Source organism: Rhinolophus sinicus, linkage group LG01, assembly GCF_036562045.2.
Source record: "Rhinolophus sinicus isolate RSC01 linkage group LG01, ASM3656204v1, whole genome shotgun sequence".
NCBI lineage: Eukaryota > Metazoa > Chordata > Mammalia > Chiroptera > Rhinolophidae > Rhinolophus > Rhinolophus sinicus.
Window position 1 is genome coordinate 179,611,146 of NC_133751.1, and position 24,988 is coordinate 179,636,133.

Genomic DNA, 24,988 nt, shown 5'->3' on the forward strand with positions numbered 1-24,988 from the left:
AACACCAAATAATCCAATTAAAAAAGGGCAAAGGATCTAAATATGCAGACTTTTCCCCAAAGACATACAAATGGCCAACAGGTACATGAAAAGGTGCTCTGCATTACTAATCATCAGGGAAATGCAAACCAGAACTATAATTAGGTATCACCTCACAGCTGTTAGAAAGGCTATTATCAAAATGAAAAGCAGTAACAAGTATTAATGAGAATGTGGAGAAAAAGGAACCCCCTCTGCACCATTAGTGGGAATTTAAATTGGTGCAGCCACTATAGAAAATAGTATGGAGGTTCCTCAAAAAATTAAAAGTAGACCTATCATATAATCCAGTAATTCAATGTCTATATATCCGAAGAAAACAAAATAATTATCTCAAGAAGATATCTGCACCCCATGTTCATTACAGCATTATTTACAATAGCCAAGACATGGAGACAACCTAACTGTGTTGTATATGTACGTATACGTATACGTATATACACACACACACACACACACACACACACACACACACACGCGCGAATATTATTCAGCCATAAAAAAAGGAAATCCTGCCATTTGTGACAACGTGGAAGGACCTTAAGAGCATTATGCTAAGAGAAACAAATTAGACCAAGAAACACAAATACTGTATGATCTCACTTATACGTAGAATCTAAAACAAAAAACGAAACAAACCTCAAATTCATAGATACAGCAACTAGATTGGTATTTGCCAGAGGTAGAGGTTGGGTGAAGGGGGACAAAAGGTACAAACTTCCAGTTGTAATTATGTGTGGTAATAGATGTCAATTAAACTTATTGTGATAATCATTTCACAATACACAATATAACTAATCATTATGTTGTACACCTAAAACTAATACAATCTTATATGTCAGTTATAGGTCAATAAAAATTGTCTTCAAAAAAAACAAATTGTCTTCAATAGTTATATTGCTTTCAACTTAGAAGTGTATTCATTAAAAAAGTACTAAGAGGAGTTCATATTAGAAAAACAAGATAATGGGTTCATCATGGGACAAAAGATTCAGTGTTGTGCAAGTGATAAGGAAAAAAGAGAAATATTAAGTTTCCAAAAATTAGAAAGAATTCACCCAATTTCATAGTCTACCTACTTACATGGCATAATAAACTCCTGTGAGAAGTTGCACCATAAATTCGGGATCCAATACAATTCGACCACAGAGTTCTTTCCAGTGTTTTTCATGTTGCCGTGGAAACCCACTCACACAAACCCTAGGAAAATACAGTATTTATTATGAGTGATTTCCTGTTTCATTGAATCAAATATTTTTGCTTTCATAAATTCATTTGTTCAATTATTTATTCCTCAAACATTCACTGAGTGCCTGCTGTGTGTCAGTTACTGTCCTGGGCCTAGGCGTACAGTTGTGAACAAAAAGAAAAAAACAAACAAAAATAAAATCTCATCAAACATACATTCTAGTGGACCATATCAATAAAAACTACCTTTCTCAAATAACTGAATCTTTCAAAATCATCCTTCTCCCTCCTCACAAAAGAAATGCATCAACTTTCATGTATCCCAAATTGTATAAGGAAGAATTAGTAGGAAATATAGAAATCTCAATGCAAATAAAGGGACATTTCAAAATACTGAATTTTGTTAGGCCATTTTTAATCAAAGTACCCATAAACAATCCTCTATCTTCCATTTCCTTAAGAGATGCTTCCAGAAAAAGTCTGCTTAATAATTTAAAAAATTATGTGAAAGTTGTAATATACTTATATTATATTAATAAATTATTAAAATATTTGTAATGGTGAGTCCAGAAGAAATTTTTCAGTTTTTACTGCATCATTGTCTCAGGAAATTTTTTAAAATTTCAGTACGTGTGTGTGTGTCTGTGTGTGTGTGTGTGTGTGTGTGTATGTATTTGCAGCAGAGATATATAATTAGGTGACCAATAAAAGACAAGCATAAAATAGCATTAAATTAGGGTAAACTATGTGGGTGAAATATAATGGAAATTCAATTTCAAGAAGAAAAATGATCAGATTATTAAAGAAGAAATTGTTCATTTATTCCTCAAATGGATGATGGTGGGTATCAGATCACTGTGGTATTTATATCATATACATTTAAAATATTGACCCAACCACTATTTGTTTTTATGTCAATATTTACATACTAGAAATTATATCATTTGCTACTATTTAAGATAGAATAAAAAATTTTAAATGTTAAAAATGTGCAAGGGGTACGTAGTTTTTCAAAATTATTTAGGGGATATGTGAGTTTGAGGACCATTAAACTCTGCCATCCTTTTGTTTTAAGAAACTTTATTAAATGCTATAATAATGTTGTCAATTAGAGATTCAGATTGGTTTTAATGAACCAGAAATAGTCACTTATAAATAAATTTATCTGTAGATAGGCGGTAAGTACTTAAACAGTGTATTCTCTTGAGAACAGTATCTAGGCTAGATAAGAACTTTGTTAGTCATTAATCATGTTATTATAGGCAAGTGTAAATAATATACTTAAGATAGTCTATAAAATCAAACTTACAGCTAACTTGGATTGGCCTTCCCCCAACTAGCAAAATTGAGTTTTGTTATAAACAGGACCACACACTCTCTTCCCAGTAATGCAACAGCCAAGAACTTGAGCAAAGCATTTGTGATGAACAGACCCACCCTTGCAGGCTGTGCCCTCTATGACTCTCCTTCCTGGTATTCACATCCTGTGTCATTCCCTCTTCTACAATGTGGGTAGGGCCTGTGATTTGCTTCCAACCAATAAAATATGGCAAATGTGATGGGATTTCCATGATTACGTGTACCTGATTATGTCATTTAAGAATGTAGTACAAGTCTTCCTGGACTCTCTCACTCGTCTACTTTGAAAAAGTAAGCGGCCATGTTGTAGGCTGCCTCTATTGGGAGGTCTTTATTAGCAGACAGCCAACAAGAAATCAAAGCCCTTAGTCTTAAAACTACAGAAACTGAATTCTGCCAACCAAAGTGTTTAATTCCTCAATCGAGCCTCAGATAAAACTGCAACTCCAGACGACATCTTAACTGCAGCTTTGTAAGACCCTAAGCAAAGAACCCAGCTAAGTAATGCCCAGACTCCTGACCCACAGACACTGTGAAATAATAAATGTGTGCTATTTTAAACTGCTAAGTTTGTGGCAACCGAAAACCAATAAAGCCTTTTTAACCCTTTTGAGCAGCTCAGTTTCCTCAAGTAAAAATCAGTTGGACAGGATAAACTCAGGGTTTCTTCTATTATTGAAATTCTGTAACTCTAAATGTCCTCTGTCTCCAAACTGATTTATATTTACATTACTTAAATTTTCTTTCTATAGTAGATGTTTAAATTTCAGTCCAGGTCTGTCCAAATTATTAGAAATTCTGACTTAGTAAGTAAAGATTAGAACATACAAGTAAAAATGAGATATAGATAATTAGTACTACTGCTAATTTTCTTATCCAAAACAGAGACAGTTATTTGTGAAATATATAAAGGAAAATGTTCACATTCCTTAAGACTGTCTTCACATTTAGGACTATTTATTCAAAGCTCTCAAAATGATTTATAAAAACTGGCATCAGGGCAGTGATTAGGTTTATCACTAAACTACCTTAAACTTAAGACATCTTGGCTTAACTTGATGTTCAGCTAGAAAACACTTTTTTAATGCTGAAATATTTTCAGGAAGTCATGATGCATGAAAGATGATAACAATTCCTACAGGAATGTAAGCCCCATGAGTTTTATTTACTACTCTAGCACCAGAAATCAGAACAGTATCTACTACAGAGAATATGCTCAATACATATTTGTCAAATAAATAATTATGAAGATTAATGATAATTATTATTCTCACCTGGAGCCCATCTGACAAAGAGACTGGTAAGATGAAGCAGGCATATACACAATAGCAGAATTGTAACACAACATGAGAAAACTCAGTACTTCAAACCTAGAAAAAAACAAAAACAAAGGGAAAGGATAATTTCTTCCTTGTATGGTTGTAACAACAAAGCTTTAATATTGATTTTCATGATTTCTCAATCAGATTACTGTAGTATCCTCCTCAATGAGATCCCCATTTCCATTTTCTTTTTTAAAGGTCATATCCCTGTTTCCATCTATATGTTCTTCCTCAAAAAAAGAAACCATCATGCATGAACAGATGACTCCCCTATTTACATGAGTGCACTGTTCCTATTGACTGCATGATAAAATCCAAACTCATGATATACAAGGTCCTTTAAAATCCACCCTCAACCTACATCTCCAACCTTCCCTTCCCTCCACTACCTACCACACACACCACACTATGTCAATCTTCTTACCACTCCATGAAGATACTACAACTTTTCATAATTACTTCCTTTTATGCATGCTGCTCTTTCTTACTAAAACATACCTTTTCACTTGGGAAACTCCTGCTAAGCTTTCAAGTCCTGGCTCAAATTTTAACCTTAGACATAAAGCTATTCTTAATTTTCCAAGTTAAAGGAAATTTTCCCTTATCTGTGTAGCTCTAAGTGTCTAAAAAATTGGCTCCTAAACTTAGATGCACATTACAGTTATTTAAGGACCTTTTGGAAAAATATATTCCTGTGTCTCAACCTAAACTGACCCAGTTAGAAGTTTTGGGGGTAGGACCCAGGGAATTTGTTCTTTCAAAAAGCTTCCCATAGGGTGGTGAAGAATATATGGAAACTCTTTGGACCATTTTTGCAAGTCTGAAATTATCTCAAAATGAAAAGCTAAAAACTGAGTTGAAAATCTGACTCAGAAGCAGTTATATCTTCAGATTCCCTTCTCCTTCTCTATGTTGCTAGGTTTATTAAAGATTTATTTTCTAAAATTGAAGATTTCTTTTATGAAAGGATAAAAGAGAAATTTCTACCTAGGAACCACCAGGCATTACTGTGGTTTGGGGCAGGGGGTTGGAAGGGAAAGAAACGATACTGTGAACAGGAAGATTATGTGAAACATACTTTACTGGAAATTGAGACCATAAGCTTTCATCCCCACTTGGCCACTGGAAAGCTACCGTGTTTCCCCAAAAATAAGACCAGGTCTTATATTAAGTTTTGCTCCAAAAGACGCATTAGGGCTTATGTCCAGGAGATGTCCTCCTGAAAAATCATGCTAGGGCTTATTTTCTGGTTAGGTCTTATTTTCGGGGAAACACGGTAGCAGCCAGCCCTCTAGTTAACAGACTAGAAGAGTTTTCTCTATGGAATTTGACCACCCTAAGGGGAAAGATTTAAAGATATGGCTTATTAGGAAGTTCCCCAAATGAATGGCCCAATGAGAAGTTGTGAAGTTCATGGTCAACTAGCCCTACTAGTATGGCCAGAGCTCTCATTTTTATTACCCTACTCTTAAATATAAGGGGAAATAATTACCAGACATCTGAGGAACACTACGAACATGAAAAGGAGAGCAAAATAAAGAAATAGGGGGAAAAAAGTGGAATTTGGAGGAAACAGAATATACAAAGAAAAAGTATAACTTTGAATAAAGCAAATTATCATTAATATTCTCAAAAAATATGAGATGCTTCTTTAAAAAAAAAATGGGTCTCTGGGGTGGTCAGTTAGTTCAGTTGGTTAGAGTTCGATGTTCTTAACAACAAGGTTGCCGGTTCGATCCCCACATAGGCCACTGTGAGCAGCACCCTTCACAACTAGACTGAAACAACGACTTGACTTGGAGCTGATGGGTCCTGGAAAAACACACTTAAAATAAATAAAAGTTTAAAAAAAACACAAAAACGGGTCTCTTTTAACAGACCATTCATAAAAAAAGAAAAACTTTTAGATACAAAACATGATTGCAGAAATTAAAAACTCAAAAAAGAATTGGTGGATGAAATTGAGGATATACCACAGAAAGTAAAGCAAAAGGAAAAAGATATGGCAAACAGGAGAGAAGAGAGGACCACTCCAGGAGTTTCAACATCCAAATAATAAAAGCTCCAGAAGACAGATAATAAAAGACCAGATAACATGGAGAGGCCAAACTAACAAAAATAACTCAAGAATATTTCTCAGCCTGAAGGACATGAGCTTCCAAATCAAAAGGGTCCGTGTAGTGCTCAACACAATGGAGTAAATAAACCCACATCAAGAAATATCCCAGTGGAATTTCAGAATACTAGGAACAAAGAATGAGATTAATAGGGTACAGGAAACAGGAGAACCACACAGGAAAAAGACCAAGGGAATTCCCGGGATAAGACTGAGGGGAAATTCCCAAGATAATAAGTGTACACCAGGCAAAGAGGGCAACATAATCCAGACTGAGGTAAGTCAAAAGGCTCTGGGAGCCCCTTTTTCAGGAAGATAAAACTGAGAGAATAATTGATGTGAATGAAGACTTGGAAGGAGATTTAGGCAACTGATAAAAGAATTTGCAGGGGTCCGATTACAAAGCCCATAATAAACAAACAAAAAAACCCAATTATAAATTCCAAGGAAAACAAAGAGGTATGAAGGAAAGGAAAAGTAATCAGTTAATCACAAAGTTCAGCACTGATTAACTCTGAATAAACCATGGTCATTCAAAATAACGAGAAATCTGAATAATAAATTCCCCACAATTACAACAGAACTACATTGAAAGGATAGGAAAATGAGAAAGGTAATGAGCTAAATCATTATCTTTCATAGATCCACAGTACTAGATAAGGCCCAAAACAGAAAAATTAAGCAGCAGCAAGTTACTCAAAGAGATGGAGATAAATATGTAGAGTCATTTAAAAGCAAGATTTTTCAACCTCAGCACTACTGGCATTTTGGGTTGGATCAGCGTTTGTTGTGGGGGGCAGGCCAAGGTATTGTAAAATGTCGGGCAGCATCCCTGACCTCGACATAAGAGATAGCTGTAGCATCCCTCCCTCCAATCCAGTTATGATAATCAAACAAATCTCCAGACATTGACAAATGTTCCGGGGATGTGGGGGGTGAGAATTGCCCTGGTTGAGAACCACTGGTTAAAAGTATTACACCTGGGAAAGGAGAAATGGTAGGAAAGGGGAGGGGGAACTGGAAAATGCAGTTTTCCTTAATAAACTGTGTAAAACTAGAGCATATTTAACTTTGAAAAAATATACTATACGTGCTTGCATGTGTGTTCTCGATAATCAATGTATTATAGTTGACTGTATAAAAAAACTAAAATATACAGCAAAAACAACTCAGTAACACAATGATATACCACTCTTCACTTCCACTAAGATGGCTATAATCAAAAAGATGAAAAATAAGTATTGGTGAGGATGTGGAAAAACTAGAACTATCATACACTGCTGGTGGGAATGTAAAATGGTACATTCACTCTGGAAAACAGTATGACAGTTCCTCAATAAACTAAGCATTGAATTATCATATGACCCAGCAATTCTACTCCTAAGTATATATATATACCCAAAAGAACTAAAACATATGTTCACACAAAGACTTATAAACTAATGTTCATAGTAGCATTCATAGCCAAAAAAGTACAAATAAACCATGTCTCTCAACTGATGAATGTATAAATAAAATGTCTATCAATAAATGGAATATTATTCAGTCATACAAAGAAAGAAATACACACTACCACATGAATGAACCTAGAAAACATGCTAAGTAAAAGAAGCCAGACATAAACGACCACATATTGTATGATTTCATTAATATGAAATGTTTAACATAGACAAAGCCATAAGAAAGAAAGTAAAACGCATGGTGACCAGGGGCTGGGGGGAAAGAAAGGGGTTTCTTTTTAGTGTAATGAAAATGTCCTAGAATTAGGTAGTGGTAGGTAATTAGATTAGGTAGTGGCAGTGGCTGCACAATATTGTGACTAAACTGAAAAAAAAAAAAAAAAAAAATCACTGAATAGCACACTTCAAAGGATTGAATTTTATAGTATGTGAATTATATTTAAACTAAAAATAAAGTCAATGATTAATTGAAAATGTGCAAAGTGTAAAACAGTGCAGTTTCCTTAATTTAAAAAACTTGCAAATCACTAGGAAAAAAAACACACAGTTCAGTAAGAAAAATGGACACAGGACATAAATATGCATTTCACATGTCAAGAAAAATAACAAACTAACATATTAAAAGCATTCAAGCCCAAGTCATAATTAAAGGCACGCCAAGTAAAACAATGTGACATCAATTTTTAACCATTAGATCAGCAAAAATTTGAAAATACCCAGAATTGGACATTAGTATGAGGAAATAGGCACCCTCAAACTACTGGTAGCAGATACAATTGGTGCAGTTATTTTGGGGAGGGTAATTTGGCAATATCTACTCAAACTAATATAACAGACATTCTTTAGCACAGTAATTTCACTGCTAGGAATTTATCTTACAGATATTTTAGTACTTCCATGCAAATACATATACAAAAAAAATGTGTTCCTTGCAATACTGTTTTATAGTAGCAAAAACCTGAAAATCTAAATTTTAGTCAGTATGAGACTGGTTAAAAATTGATGGTAAGTATATAGAATACTAAGTAGTCATTAATAAAGAATGAGGAAATTTCTATATGCTGCTAGAGAAATGTGTCCAAGATTTATTCTTAAAATGAAAAAAGCAAGCTGCAGAACAATGTGTACATCTGAAGCCAGTGTGTATGGGCCTGTGTGTGTGTTTAAGGTTGAATATATGCTTTTGCATGCATTAAAATTTTCTGGAACACATAAAAAACTGCCTCCAGTTTAACTACTGAGAGTAGAAATGGGTGGTTACAGGGAAGAGGACACATATACTTGCTGTACTCTCATCTATTTTCACCTTATACTGTGATCTGTTTTAAATTTACCACAAGTATATGATATTATACTTTAAAAGCTTAAAATTAGAAAACAAGAAAAAACTAGGTAACCAGATGATTTTTCTATAAACCAGTCTGCAGACTATACTTATGAACCACTATTTTAATATAAATTTTACGTTGTGAAATGATTTGAGTAAATCAACATCTAGAAAAAAATTAAGCTGTTACTTGAAGTCAGGATAAGGCCTTCTCCACATGTTATACAGCACCATGCTGGCTAACAAAGGACGATCAGTTACGCTGAATTCCAAAACAATGTATAGGACACAAGGGAAGCCAATGCACTTTTTATAATATGTGCAATATTAGAAAGACCCATAAGAACCAGAATTTCAGACTGAAGCACTTGATCAAAAGTCAATGCCTACAGAAATTTGCTTGATACTATATTCCTTCCATAAATCTAATATTATAACTAATAAGAGTACTATTTTACTACAAACATAAAATATTACATCACTAATATTTGTATGCCAGACACTGTGATAATTAAGTATGTTCTGGTCATCACTCATTTACTCTTCACAGTAACCAGTACCACAGTAATGTGTGGTAAAGAATTTGGCCTTACTCAAAGAGCAGTTTGGCCTTTGCTCTCACCTTCTGGGAAGAAATGTGTGTCATAACTGATATGTTTATTTAAGGTGGGAGATGATGACACAGGGTCTCCTTATTGGTGAAGTCCTAAGGCTCCGGCTAGATTGAAAGGATATAGAAAAGCAATGATTGATAGGAATAAGGTGAAAGTTTGGGTGAACTTTAGGTGACGTGATTGTGTCTCGTTTACCTGAATGCACTATGGGAATGGATATTGTGTCTGGGAATACTTCCCCTATCTGGTATTGTAAAACAGAAGGCATGTAAGTCCACCCTTCCTGTAATATAAATTGGACATGCTAAATGGGGACCGGTAAGATTACCCAAGCCCACAAGGTTATTAATTTGCTGCACAATAGCCCTGTGGAGTACAGACGGGTTTATGGCAAAAGCCAGTAAATACCAACTATCAACAACTTCTAGGATTTGGGATTGGGAAATTTCCATTTGAGAAACAACTAGCTTGCCATTAGGCACCAATGACTGCCCCTATGACTGAAATATAACATAATCCTGAAATACGAAATACCCATAATATCTTGGGTGATTAAAGAAAAACACAGGCAGTGCCAGAAGAGTTTCATAATAAAATGGAAATGGTTTGTACAGGAACAGGTCACAGATGCAAAGAGGTACTCAGAGCACTCATAAGTAGGGAGCTCCTTTTTCCCTAGGGCCAACTCAGGCACCACCTGACAAGCTGCCAGATTCTATCACTCAGACAATACCCTATGAATAGCTGTCTACTGACCAGCAAAGTGCTGCTTGATTTATGGATGGCAGTTCTTTGGGGGGAGGGAGGGGCAACCAGCTCACGTTTAATTGTGACGTTTTAAAACTGTACAAGTGTTTTGACATCTGCCCCCACATTCAGTCTCCTTAAAATGACAGGAAAACACCAACCAATCACAGGTTTAATTGGTTTTACCCTTTCAGTTCCTATTTGCAGCACCCAATATACTTCTGAAACATGAGGCAGACCTGACAGTGGCCGACAGTACATTTCAGACGTCCAAGTCTACAAGTTTAGGTTCTCTGAGCATTCTCTATTGCAGTGGCACTTGTCCCAAACTTGTACCTCCTCATAGCTATGGAACTTTAAATGTACCTGTGAAAACAGCTTTTTCCCCTTCAAGGGGAAGAAAAAGCATTCCTCAAAACCCAGCAGATCTGGCTGTGATGTGAGGTCTTTCCATCTCTTCAGGCTTGTTTTTTGCAGTAGAGTAAGAGAGACTAAAATTTAACCTGAGTTACAAGAATCAAGACAGTGATGGCTATAAAGGGAGTGACAAGGAGCAACTGAGATACTCCTTTGTCTCCCACATCCAATAGGTGTGCTTCACCAAACTAACAGGTCCACAAAACAACAACTAGAATTACAAAATGCATTCGGCCAAAGGTGGTGGAAGGCAAAAAGGAGAGTGGGAGGGTAAATGGCATAGAGAGAAAAGGTATTCAAATCAGTCCAGGTACAGGGGCTGGTAAATGGTAGAAGAGAGCTAAGAAAAATCTGTGGTCCTTTCAGACTCACAGGTGTTAAAAACTCATGTACTGCTGTCAGGAGGATTGTGCCTCACATGCACCAGAGACAAAAACCCCAGCTCCTCAGAGAGAAGGGGATATGCAGAGGACCCTTGGCAGAGTGGGTCCTGCCTTCCCTGGTGAGGGAGGTGAACAAGGAGAGAGCTGCACAGCCTCCTTCCCATCCCACTCATGCCCTCTGGATGGCAGGTGACTCAGGGGCCTGCAGCAGCCTTCAGTTTGACAAGAGATGGATGCGGTGAAGGGAACTTCTCTGCAGAGGTTGAGCTACTCAGGGCAGACTACAGGTTGAACCATCTTGTACAAGAGTCTGCTGCTTAAGAAAACCACAAGGAGAAGAGGAGCAACTGGAAAAGGTACGTTTTGCCAGGGGTCTTGGCTCATTGGCACTGATAATGAGTAAAGAAGGAAAGAGGATAGAGAAGAGGCAGCCACTGATAATGTATGAGGACTGCACTGCTGTGAGGAAAGCCAAGGGCAAACCAAATCTGAAGCAGTAAGGCCAATTCCTCTTTATGTTTGACAACCGCTGATGCATTTCAATTCCTTTACTGAACCAACAATATTCAAAGCAGTATAGTGAGTAAGGAAGGGACATATGCAGGAGACTAACTAGCTGACCCACAAGATGGATGGGAAAGAGATTCACAAATATCCCCTAGATGAGGAAGGTTGAAGAGCATGTCAGCAATGATTTTGCTGACACCAGGGAATGCGTGAGGCTTCCTCCCTGATACTCCGAATGCAAGATCAGCTATATCTTGAAACCAAATGGCATTTACAACTTTGCTAAGCAAAAACAGGGGGAGTTCCTAAAGTGCACTGAAAACTAACATGAAGAAGAATTCCAGCCACGACCAAACATCTCCATGTAGTGACACATCACCAATAATTTGGGCAATTACTAAGTGAAGCGCAGGAATAAACTCCTGCTAAAACAAGTGGACACTGAACAAGAATACTCTGCCATTCCAAGCGCAGCACCTGACAATTCTAGTAACAACACCTGGCTCACTCTCTTGCTTCCTCTCTATGCTCTGGGCTCTCATCTGCCCCAGGACACTACTTGCCCTTCTTCGATGCTGCTCCTCTCTTTTGCTGAATTTGAACATCTAGCTTTGAGATGGTACATATTCCTCATATGGAGTCTTTGATTCCTCTGGCAAGGTCCTGGAGAAAAGGTTTGGGCACTGTCTGCCATCTCTTCATCAACCAAACTACCAACTCCACAGGGGAGAGAGAAGTGTCTAAAAGCTTTCATCATGAAGGACCCAACAGCTTCGCCTCCTGGCTGCGGCTCAGCCCAGCCCCTTGCCCACTGTGAGCCTCTCGGCTCCTCTGTGCTTGATGGCCTGCTGTCTGCTGTGCAGGTGCTCCCAGGGTCAAGGTTGCTGCGGCCACAGTGGACATGCCCAGGCCGTACAGAGTGGTGGGAAGTTGGCGGGAGCCGAGCCCAGCTGCCCAGGGCGGATGGGGTCTAGGTGGCAGTTCTAAGATGAATAAACTGCATCCTGTTTGGAAAGCCGTCACCCTGATTGAGTAAAAACAAATCAGCTTTGTGATTGCACTTAACTGCATGCTATGTTTAGGTTTTACCAACTCACTGTGACAGGGCAAATGACCCAGGCAGGAAGGCAATGGACAACTGGCCTATTAAAGGGGTGCTCGTATGGGGAACGGCCCTATGGAAATCACTAAGGGAATCAGAGAAGTGAGTTAAAAAGTAGAATATATCTAAGCTCATCAGGAGAAGCGCTTTCCAGAATCGGAAGGTGCCTGATATAAATGAGTAGATACCCCAGTGAGCTTGCCTGAGGTGACCACATGGGTCCATGAAATGAGTGGACATGGCAGTACTATGGCAAATCAGAGATGGCGTAAATTTATACATATTCCTTTTGTACTCTCTGAGCCACAAAATGCCAATAAGACCTGTTCTGTCTGCCATCAAGAGAGACAAGAGACTGCATATGGCTCTGGGGCAGAGTCCCCTGAGTGAAGGCCTGCGCACAGCTGACAGCTGGACTGATACCACTAGCCCCTGGAGGCTACAAATGGGTCTTCACAGGAATAGACACTCACTCTGCACTGAGCTTTCCTTACCTGATGGTAAATCAAATGTTCAGAGTACTATAGAAGGACCAGAACCAAAGATATTGCATCAGTTTGCATTGGCAAGTCATATTTCTTCAGAGCAGGGAACCCATAAAGTCTAACGATGGGTAAGGAGATAGTCTCATGGTGATAATTTGATAGAGAAGTGGAACAAGCAACTGAAACATTTGTTATCTAAAACGGGGTGAGGGGTGGCTTACATGCCTTCATGAGTGTGTGTCCATACTCAACATGAAGAGGACCAAGGGAGGAGGGTCACCAATAGATAGATTTCCTCCACTTCGCTGGGGGATTTGGGAAGAAGTGGGGGGCGTGGAGGCAATGCTTGTATAACTATGCAATTATTTCCCTGGGAAGATGGTGGTATATCAGATATAACTATGCTTTTTTTCTTCCCCACATCACCTCAACTTTTTTTCCTACCTAAAGCAGTGCCCTCAGAACCAGGGCTGCAACTGTAGGTGCCAGCAGCAGAGGCGATTACTAAATAAGAAATTGTAACTATATCTTTAAACCTTTATGTCAGAATTGCTAAGGGCCTAATGGGGTGGGGGGGGTGCCTTCACCTCCTCCGACAAAACTGGGGCTGACATAGAATGCAGTGTGTCACCTAGTGGTACAGATAGCTCACCAGTCCGGTACCTTGGTTAATCTAGCCTTATCTGGATGGGAGTGGGCTGAGGGGAGGCACGTGCTAGACTAGTATTGCTGCCAGCAATCCAGATCAGCACAGTGGCCGAACCTAACGGCGCTTCTGAAGGGAGAAAAGCTTGGGTACAGATGAAAAGAGGGGAGAATGGTAGCTGGAAGGTATAAATAAATGGATTATGCAATTAGGGAAATTCGGTATTACACTGCTACCTTGAGAGAGGTTCAGAGCAAGAGATGCTATTGTCTCTTGGCTCAAATATATCAGATTTGTGAAAGGGTGGAGCCATATGTTGGTGAGACCACTCCTCCTTTCAGAACCTGATAAAGTAAAATGGAAACCTGCAAACTTGAGAGGCACTGCTCTGGGAGACATTGTAGTGATCTGGTATGCCAGTAACTATGACTCTTCTTTTTCAGGTTACATCTATTGCCATTCTGTGCTATAGTGTAACACTGGAATTGTTGGTAAGGTTATAATACTGATATTGATGGTCAAATGTATTGGTACATTGAGTTAAAGCCTTTGTAAGATGAATACTAATTAAAAAATGACTGGCCTGAGAGAACTGGATCTAGCTAATCATCAATTTCTATGATAAACAGTTCTGCTCAAGTTTATCATAAGATACAAGTCGCAGCAGATTGGGATGGGTAGGGGGGGAATGAGTCATCAAATTGGTACCAAAAAATGAAAATGTATATGGTGGCTTTACAGAACAAATTAGTTATTTCTTCAAATCTATCCCTAACTTACACTCCTCAAATCCTAGACATATTCATAATGATTATATTGTTATCTGTGTCTGTTATATATATGCTATATTAAATGTAGGTGCCCAGATAAATATGATTGTTTTGGTTTAAAAGAGCCTTGGCCAAAGGCCAGGGAATGGCCTCTGTAGTACTGTAAAGAATTTGGCCTTGCGTAAAGAGGTCTGTCTGTTGTCCCCATTAGGAAGTAACCTATGTCATACCTGATAGGAGTGGCTTTGTTGAGGGTGGGGGTTGGTGACAACGGACTGTAGAGTGGGGCTGGCCACAGCTGAGATTCTTAGGTGGGGGCTGGCCACACTAGAAAGACCCACCGTGTGATTTAGGATGGGGCTTTGCGTCATACAGTATCAATCAACCTAGAGGCTGAGATCACCCTTGTGAGCAATCAATCTACTCAATCATGCTTACGTAATAGAGCCCAATGAATGCTGAATAACTACTGTGTACACGTGAAACTAATATTGTATGTTAGCTATATTTTCATAAAAATCTTAAAAAAACAAAACAAAAAACTTCTGGACACCAAAGCTCACCTGAGCCTGACTCTATGCAAACTGTGACACACTGATGCTAGGAGGATAATACATCCTGACATCATGGGCAAGAACAACAGAAGCTTTGTGTTTGGAACCCTCCAGACCCTATGCTTCTCTTCTTTGGCTGATTTTAATCTGTATTCGTTCCTTGTAATAAACCATAACTATGAATATAAAGCTTCCACTCACTGAGTTGTGTAAGTCCTTCTAGCGAGTTAGCAAACCTAAGAGTATTTATGAGGATCCCCCAAACTTGCAATTGGTGTCAGAAGTGAGGGCAGTCTTGGGGAATGTGCACTCAAACTTTGCAGTCTGTCCAACTTCAGGTAGGTAGGTGCTCTCACTAACCCATTCTACATGAAGAAAGCAAGGTGCAGAGAGTAGACCAACTGGCCAAGAGGGCAACCTTCTAAGTTGTAGTGCTAGAATACAAACCCTGGTTTGGTTGACTTCGCGCTTATACTTTTAGTTTTTATACTGCTTTATATAAGATGACCACAGCATAGTATCAAGCATTAGATGGATAAATATTTTACTCTATGATGTATTTCACTAGTATGACATATTTAATTTTTTGCCTTTTCTCACATCAAACTTGAACCAAAAGTAACTATAGCTAACTATTAAGCATAAATTAACAATTATTCCTGTGTATAATTTTGACCATTACCGGTTTTGTGCAGTGAATGTTTCCCTCTGAGGATGAAGATCACTATAAACAACCCTGATGAGATCATGCTGACACAGTGCCCCTTCTGTCAAAGCCATGGATCCAATTGTTGAGGGCTACAAAAATAAGGTAAAGTATGAGACTGTGTCTCTAAAACAAAGTAAAAATCTATAGCATATAACGATATTTAATTTTGTTTCAACAAAAGGCAGTTTCAGACCAGTTCTTCTTCTCTTTCAAAACCTCTTCCATTTTTCAATTATATGCATTCTACAGCTCTTTTTGGAAATTGATACATGATACATAAAACTAAAAACAACCACTTTGTTTTTTGAAAGATTATGAAATGAATCTATATTTAGGACACAGGTAAGAAAAGTTGCTGAAAAGACTAAAGGTTACAAATACATCAATTTTAATTTGTTTGTATTCTAAAACACAGAGAAGTCTTGGGGGCTGTGCATTCAAACTGTGAAGTTTGTCTCATTTCAGGTAGGTAAGGGCTCTCATTAATCCCATTCTACAATGAAGAATGCAAGGTGAAGAGAATTATAATTATGTAACACAAACAATATGGAAGACTATGATCAAATGTCTCTTTAATAGTGACTAACTGATTTCATGTTTTCTTAAGTTAGAAGAACCATCCATTCATAAATGTTTTACTAGCCTCCATTTTATTTTACAACATGACCCACCAAACTTAATTAAAATCTGTTAGTCAGAAATGTTCTATGCTAAAATGAGTCCTGGCTCAATAGAAGGCATTCTATTTCCAATACGAAACACAAAGTCCCAGGGAAATTAAAATTAAAAAAAATTTCTGCACAGAGCTATGAGACAACAGGATTTTGATCATTAATAAGAAAATGGAATATAAATTTTAGACTACTGGTAAAGTTTCTTTAAATGCTTTCCTCACAACTTTACACACACTAAAGGCCACTAAAGACCAGAAGCTTGATTCATAACATATGTCCTTACGAGTAGTTAGGAGTTCAGCTCAATGGGAAGCATCTACCTATGATTATCAGTGTTCTCACATTCTTCAACCAAATAAATATAAGCGAAAATCAGAAGTGTAATCTTATTGAACAGCTAGAATGCATCAGACGCCTTTAAATGGAAATAATTATAGTGTTAATATTCTTCTAAGTAGCATTTGCCTAAGATATAATTTAGAAAAACAATCTAACATAAATGATTTCTAATTAATATGGAAGGCTTAAAAAGTTAAAGAATATTTTTGAAAATTCATAAAAGACTAAAAAGACTGATATAGGTGGAAGAATACAAAAGAATTAAACAAGAACTAAAGGAAAATTTTTCATTAATTTCTGCCTCTCTTGAGAATAGCTCAACTTTACGTCACACTAACAAACATCTACTCTTAAGAAGCAAATCAGTAACAACGTGTTAGAAATATTTATCTCTGGTAAGAAACTGACTTTTATCTCTATTCAATATAATTTTAAATAATTCCAGCTTTAATCTTACTTACCTCATGGTATATTGAAGGCTTAGATAAGGAAGGGATAGTAAAAGATAGAACTTTATTGTTTCCATCTTTATCAGCAATTTCCTATAGTTAAAAAAAAATATACAAAGATAATGAAATAATCACAGGCCTATATTATAAGAAATAATAATTACTTTCTTAATTTACAGAATACATCATTGGTAATTGAGGAAGATTTTTAGAAATAGTAATATATAAAAAATATTACTACCCTAGTGTATCTTTTCTAACCTATTAGCAAATTTGTATACTTTGGTAGTCGAGTTATCCTTTGAGAAATTTGAATGCAACACTACACTAAATCAAATACAATATGACAGCAAAGACATGAAGCAGACACACAAATCAATTTTCATGTTAAATTTACATACAGGACAGGGAGAAAACAAGTATTAGATCTTTAAGTAGAAATGTGGCTGACTTAAACAGATTAAAATTAAAAGTATTAGCCATGACAGCCACACTTATTAAAATAAGAAAAACACATAGTTCTAACACAGAATTCTTGACTAAAAGAAACTCTTAAAATTATTTAGCAGTAAACTACTTATTTGAAATAAGCTACATATTAAAATAAGTTCATATTTAGGTAAATTTTACTAAACTGCAAGAAAATTGTTGTGAATATTAAAATTTAAGCACTTTATCATTCAATGAAAAGGACAACAGTGTCCTTCATTTCCACAATCTCTAGCACCTCCACGAAAATATGCTAGCATTAGAGGGGTCAAATGTTCCTTCTGCATCACCACCTTTTCTCTACTGCCCTACTTTAGCCTAGGTTTTCTTTCAATTCATATTAGTATACATAACAGGCATAAAATGCAAAGAGATTACTCTTAGCAGACCTAGCAGGAAGGTGGTCAGAGAGAGACTGACTAGTTATACAGCAGAAAGAAGAAGCAATAATAAAAACAACTATCATCACCAATACACAAACCCAAAGAACTTCCCCATAGGGCTCATTTCTGAGTTTAAGATATCAGAGGAGAGTACAACATATATGTGAACAATGGCCCTACCTCTGATTTTGGCAGAAAAATGGGTTTAAAAATTCCCTAGAGAGACTATTTAACTATTCTGTAGTCAAACTTGTTACCACAGTATCTAAGCCATTTAAGTTAGGCAATAAAATTTAAATTTTTATTCCTAAATCGTAAATTAAGTCCAATATTTTTGATTTAACATTTGTATGTATTTGTGGAGAAGGATGTTTTGAAATTTGTTTTAGCTGAGAGCAATATAAAACTCTCCCTGAGGTTATTTGAAACAAGGGAGATGTACTAGAGAGGGAAAGACGAAAAAAGAGAAATTAATATATAAAAGAAAACCAAGGTGGTAAGAAAAATTGAGAACCACAAAGAAGAAAGAATACTGATATCTAGGGAATTAAAAGAAGCCCGAGGTTACATTTCTGACACACAATTGAGCATTTTTTAAACAGTATACTATTTTTGAGATGCCAAAAGATAATTAAACCATTGCATTCTGCTACACAAAATATTTTTGCTTCATTTGTCCCACTAGTGAATTTTATTATACTACACAAATTAATGAAAATGATAGCTCAATGCTAAACCTAATCTAAAACACTAAATTCAATTATTAAATCAATCAACATTTACTAACTACCTGTGCTAAGTAAGCACTACAGACACAGTTATATATGAAACAAATTACCTGCTTTAAAAGAAAAAAACAATCAGGCAAATTAGCAAAACAGAGAATTGTATATCTATACCAGCTTTCACTTAAGAAATTCACCTTTTCCGTGTTTCCCCGAAAAATAAGACCTAGCTGGACAATCGGTTCTAATGCGTCTTTTGAAGCAAAAATTAATATAAGACCTGGTCTTATTTTACTATATGACCCAGTCTTATATAACATAATATAAGACCCAGTCTTATTTTACTATAACACCTAGTCTTATATAAATTTTTGCTCCAAAAGACGCATTAGAACTGATTGTCTAGCTAGGTTTTATAGGTCTTATTTTCAGGGAAACACAGTAATTGTATTACTACTAATAATAATAATGGTAAACATGTATTAAACCCCTCAAGTAACATGCTTGATCGTTCTAATTGTTTTTAATTCTATAACAATGTTTTATAGATGAGGCAACTGAAGTCAATATATTAAGAAACTTGCCCAAATTTAAAACAACTAATAAGTGGCAGGGCCTGATTTTAAACAAAATATAAGTGACTCCAAAGGCCATGCTCCTTCAGATATATGTTCTAGTGATGAAAATGATTTCTAATGATTTTTTTAGGAATAATATTTACAGACATGAGCACCGGTACAGAAGAATATTATTTACTGCGAGACTCAATGTTTTGTGAGGTACTTTATTACCTCTCAATTATAAAACTTAATTTTATTATGTAGAGTGTTTGTTTACAATGACTACTGAATACACAAAATATAAGACTTCAAAGGGCAGGAATTTCAATACCAATGTCTTAAACTGAGGACCATGAGAAAAAAAAAAGAATACTAATATTGAAGGTACTTAAGAATTCCTCAGAAGGAAAGAGTTTCATAAACAATATAGTATCAAATACATAATATATTAAAAATAAATTTAAAAAATTTTAAATGCAAGGTATTTATAAATATTAGTCAAATAAAAATAACTTAAATAAGTCATAGAACACTAACAACGCTGTAAATTGTAAGTTTCACCTACTTTATAAAATGTATTATCAGCAATTACTTATTAAGCACCTCTGTACTCAATTTAATTAGCTCAAATAAATTATTCAGTAGACATTTCAATTTCTTTTTCTTTAAATATTCTTTAAGTATTATTTTAGAGGGCTTTAAAAAATACTTTAAATTTCCCAAACTATCATTTTCAACTTACCAAGTTATAAATTCCTAACAGAAGTGCTTCAATGCAACCATTACTCTGCCTGTCTCGGCTAACTGTAAGCCGTAAATAAACCCATATCAATTCTGGCAAGAATTGCAATGTGAACCTCTTAAGTCGAACTTCAGAGCTACGATAGAGTTCAAACAGCTGATGGCAGACAGGCTCCAGGAGCTAAAAGGAAAATAAAGTACATTAGCTATTTCTATTCTTTTGGCTATAACTATATATTTTTAAAGGCATGTATACTTACATATTTTCAAAATAAATTCTCAATATTAATTTTTGCATATTTTGAATCAATGCAACCAAAATCTTAATGCTTATTTATATAGACGACATGTTAAATGGACCAATCTACTAATTAAGTATTTTGTGCCCTATAATATCAACATATCTTTTAACACACTGTACTATTAAATTTATTAATTAGTTCTTTAACCAATGCACTACACTTAATATTTAGTGAGTTTCCTTTTCTATTCTGACCAACCTTCACTATCCTCCATTTTAAAAAGTTTCTATTGGAAGAAAATAATTGCAAACAATCTTGTTGAAAATAAACTTTAAGTATCAACCTAAGACTATTATTTAAACAAATTATATACCACTCAGTAGAGAAAGAGATTTTGCAATACATAATATTTGGACATCCAAAATGCTAATATTTTAAATTAATGCTGGCTAATAAGTAAAACAAACAGATGAGTTTTGTATTTTAAGACTGACATACGTTCTAATTATATTTATTTGAAAGATTTTGAAAAGGAGAAAAGTATACAGAAATAGCTTTCCCAATGTTTAACTGTATAATTCTTCATATGCTATCACACAATATGTCTTATGAGGAACTTCACAACCTTGAAAACTGAAGAAACGGAGTTTAAATAAATCTCTCCCCTTTCCCTAACATGCACTGCCAATATAGAATGGTTTTGTTGGAATAACTGCAGACTACACAAGACTATGATTTTAAAATATAGACAAAACACTGACAGGAAACTATAAAATAATGTTTAAGATTTAACACTAGCTTAAAAATGAATTATTCAGTAATTTATATGCTTACCTCTATTCTGAATGATTAAAATAATGCATATACATTTGGAAATCTGCTTGAACCTAGTTATACATGTCTAGAATGTTAATAATCTAACATTCTAGAATAAAGTCACTACTTTCACAATTGTAAATTAAAAGTAAACAAATCTTACGCTGATTGCACAGTTAATATATTCAGATGAGTTAAGTTTAGCTCTTAAGAAAAAAAAATTTATACACACACATTCTAGTCTAGTAACTACTAAGCCCTTTATGTGAAATCACTATCATAATATTTGAAGTCTTAAAAAACATTCCAACTCGCCCGTTACACTGAAGTCTTGATCAGTCAGACAATTTGCCTAAGGTCACAGAAGTTAGTGGTGGAGAAAGACACTAGAATTCAAGTCTTCTGACACCAAGTTGATGTACCCATTATACCACATTTCTTGTATTAGAATGAAAGTGGAGTAAGAGGTGAGAGTTGTTTAATCACAAATAGTATATTTGACACAGTCCCAATAATGAAGCAATAAACTTTTAAAAATAGTCCATTGCTGGCATCTTTTTAAAGTACTGACAATAACATTCAGCTCTTTTGGGGCATTAAAGATTGTTGCTGTCATAAATTTATTTATTAAAAAAATATATACAAGTATCAAATATACTTTCCTCTTTAGTAAATGACTAAAATTGCCTTCTCTAAATTTTACTGGAGATGGAACAATTACGATTTGTTTATGTTATAAATAACTTCCCTTCCTCAATAGCAAGAAGTACACTGGCATGTAGGAGGCTATATTTTAATTAAACATAACAAAGAATACAGAGTTATGAAAACTATTACTATGCTTATTTTAAAAACCAGGAAGAGGAGTGGCTGTCAGTCCAGTAACTTTTGATTAGATGCCACTGCAAAATAAGATAGTTAAAAACTTGCCGGGGCAGCTGGATAGTTTAATTGGTTAGAGTGCGCTCTGAACAACAGGGTTGCAGGTTCTATTCCCACGTGGGCCAGTGAGCTGCGCCCTCCACTACTAGATTGAAGACAACCAGCTGCCAATGAGCTGAGGGGTAGCCGGATGTCTCAGTTGGTTAGAGCGTGAGCTCTCAACAACAAGGTTGCCGATTCAATTCCCACATAAGATGGTGGGCTGCAGCCCCTGCAACTAAAGATTGAAAATGGCAACTGGACTTGGAGCTGAGCTGCGCCCTCCACAACTAGATTGAAGGACAATGACTTGGAGCTGATGGGCCCTGGAGAAACACACTGTTCCCCAATATTCTCCAATTTAAAAAAAAAGCAAAAAACAAACCAAAAAAACACAAAAAACAAAACTTGCCAATGCTATCTGTTAAAATCTTTAATTCTAAGCATATGTATCAGGCCCTCATGTTCTCAATTTCTCAGTATCATAAATGACTGACATCCTCTACATAGTGCTATCACCCACATCAAAAGGTATTAAAAATCATCATCCTGGTGAAAAAAACGCTTATGGATAACTGATACCTTCCCCAGATTTAGCAAACAGTTTGACATGATAATTACTATGAGACACGGTATCTGATGAACACACTGAGAGCAGTTTGGTGGAATAACGATGACTAAAGCCCCATTTGGGTTAAAGAAAGACTGTGAAGTAAAGAAAAGGGGTCAAGTAGACAGAAACTATAAATAAGCAATACTTTATGAAGTTCATCAGTAAAGAGGGACAGAGAAATGGGGTAGATAATAATATAGGAGGCAAATCAAAGAGGTTTTTAAAAAATAGAATATGGTTGTTTACCATTTCCATTTATCAGGGAAGGAAAATTCAATCATGGAAGAAAGAGAGGGAATAATTGCAGGAGCAATCTTTGAGGTGGCTGCAGAAGATGTGATCCAGGCCTAAGTGGAAGAGATGACCTTTGATACAACCTGGGATATTTCATCCACTGAATTACAGAAAAGGCATGAGAGTATGGGTATAGATGCTGGTAGAGTGGTATATTTCAATGGAAAAATAAAAGAATTCCCAACTATTTTCTTATTATTTTGTAATGACATAGAAAGCAAGCTGAAAATGAGCACTAAGGAGCGTGAGACTATGAGGAAAGAGAAGGTACAAAAGGAACAGCGGGACATGTACCAAAGAAGTAAAGCAAGACTGTAATGCAGTATTATGTGCCCATTTGAGATTTTTTTTGTCTTGCATTTAAAATGGAGAAACTTGAAGGTCTCCTTGAAGTAGAAGAAACAAAAGAACTAATAGAGTGAGTAAGAGATCTGGTGTGAGGGAAAGGAGAACAATAAAACAATATGTTGGTCCAGAGATTAAAACTTATAGTACAGGTTGGCCATGTTATGTAATATTAAACTTCTAGGAAATATACTTTCTTAAGAACTTTTATGGTCTTTAAAGCAAAATTATTAGTAAGAGTGTCGTAAGTTTCAATTAATATTATATATGGCACATGACATTTTTCTGAAATAATTTCCTGTTAACTAAATACATTTGATTATGTTCAGAATACAGCAAGATCAGGACTTAAATGGCCTCCCTTCTAGGACTAAAGTCCAGAATTGCTTTAAGACTCTATAGAGCTTCACATTCTGTTTTTTCTGAAGTACAAACACATGGTTAGAACCTTATGACCTGATAGGAGACAGACCTGTTCTGGCAAATGGTTGATTACAATGACTGCTGGGTCTTGACCATGAATCTCTCAAGTTGCAATTTTTCCAGTTCTAGCCATGACATATCTGACACATTAATATTATAAAGTATGACAATATAAAATTATGTGAATAACTTTTTTTAACTATCAAAGCTTCCAAAGTATAAAAACAAAAGGAAACTGATACTTTTTATACACCTGTGAGTCCCAATGAAAATGATAGCATTTTAGACTCTCATTTTGTATTTCACTATTCTTCTAATCAACATTTATTAAGTATTCATTAGATACATGAAAAAATACTAGATTCTGGGAAGTAACAAATATAGAATATATGACCACTGCCCACAAAGAGCTTACAATCTAAAGAGAAAGCATAAAACAAATTTTAATAAGCAAAGCTTAAATGTTAAGACAGTGCAAAACAAGGGGTGGGAAATACACACATTCATTATTCAAACAGAATTTTGAAAACTCCTGAACAATGATATGCATATATGTACATTACCACACCTAAAGTTATAAAACATTCATAAATACACATAAAAAGAAGCAAATGAGTCCTGCAATTGCTGCTACAAATAGCAACAGATGCAAGCCTAAGTGAAAGCCAATCCAAGTTTAGAAGATAGGAAAGAAAGAGGTCAATAAGCAAGCTTTTAGTGATAGGACAAAAATGAAGATGCACTTTATGTTAAGCTGCTGGTTAGGCGATGATTACCTGAACTTCTTCAAACTCACTCCAGTACACAGCAGAGGCACTCTTGGAGGCTGTATCTGGGAAGATAAGAAGCTACTTTCCTGTGTGTTCCTTTCATTATCATTTTAAAGCATACATGAATCCAGTGGTGATAAAATTGTATGTCATACTATTGTGTTAATGAAAAGATAATGTGTGTATTTTGCATAAATTAACAAATAGATTCAATAGATGCATTTTTTCCCCTTCTATCACAAAACTGAGTAATAGGAAACTCTTATTTTAAGTTTATTAGTCTTGATTATTTAGGCTAAAAAGTGCTTTCTCTGATCATTTTCAAGCTAAATTTACTAGCTATCATTTCATGTTACCAGTCTGAGTTCACTGATTAAAGTAATTATACATAGTTCTATATTGTCAATAAAATAACTGCCAACAATACTTAAAATAAATAAATCTAAATCAGTATATGGT

General features: G+C 35.7%; 1 protein-coding gene and 1 pseudogene across 17 annotated transcripts in view; both read right to left on the reverse strand.

Moving 5' to 3' along the window:
- Window positions 1–24,988, reverse strand: part of HYCC2 (hyccin PI4KA lipid kinase complex subunit 2) — a 68,352-nt gene that overhangs the window by 11,393 nt on the left and 31,971 nt on the right. For all 17 annotated transcript variants that reach the window (XM_019726777.2, XM_074339831.1, XM_074339820.1 and 14 more), the window contains 5 exons: window positions 20,107–20,286; window positions 17,220–17,300; window positions 15,719–15,834; window positions 3,861–3,956; window positions 1,123–1,239 (listed from right to left, as the gene is read on the reverse strand). In XM_019726777.2, the coding sequence (XP_019582336.1) occupies window positions 1,123–1,239; window positions 3,861–3,956; window positions 15,719–15,834; window positions 17,220–17,300; window positions 20,107–20,286 (590 nt within the window). The remainder of the gene's footprint in view (window positions 1–1,122; window positions 1,240–3,860; window positions 3,957–15,718; window positions 15,835–17,219; window positions 17,301–20,106; window positions 20,287–24,988) is intronic.
- Window positions 11,053–12,448, reverse strand: LOC109445080 (etoposide-induced protein 2.4 homolog; annotated as a pseudogene).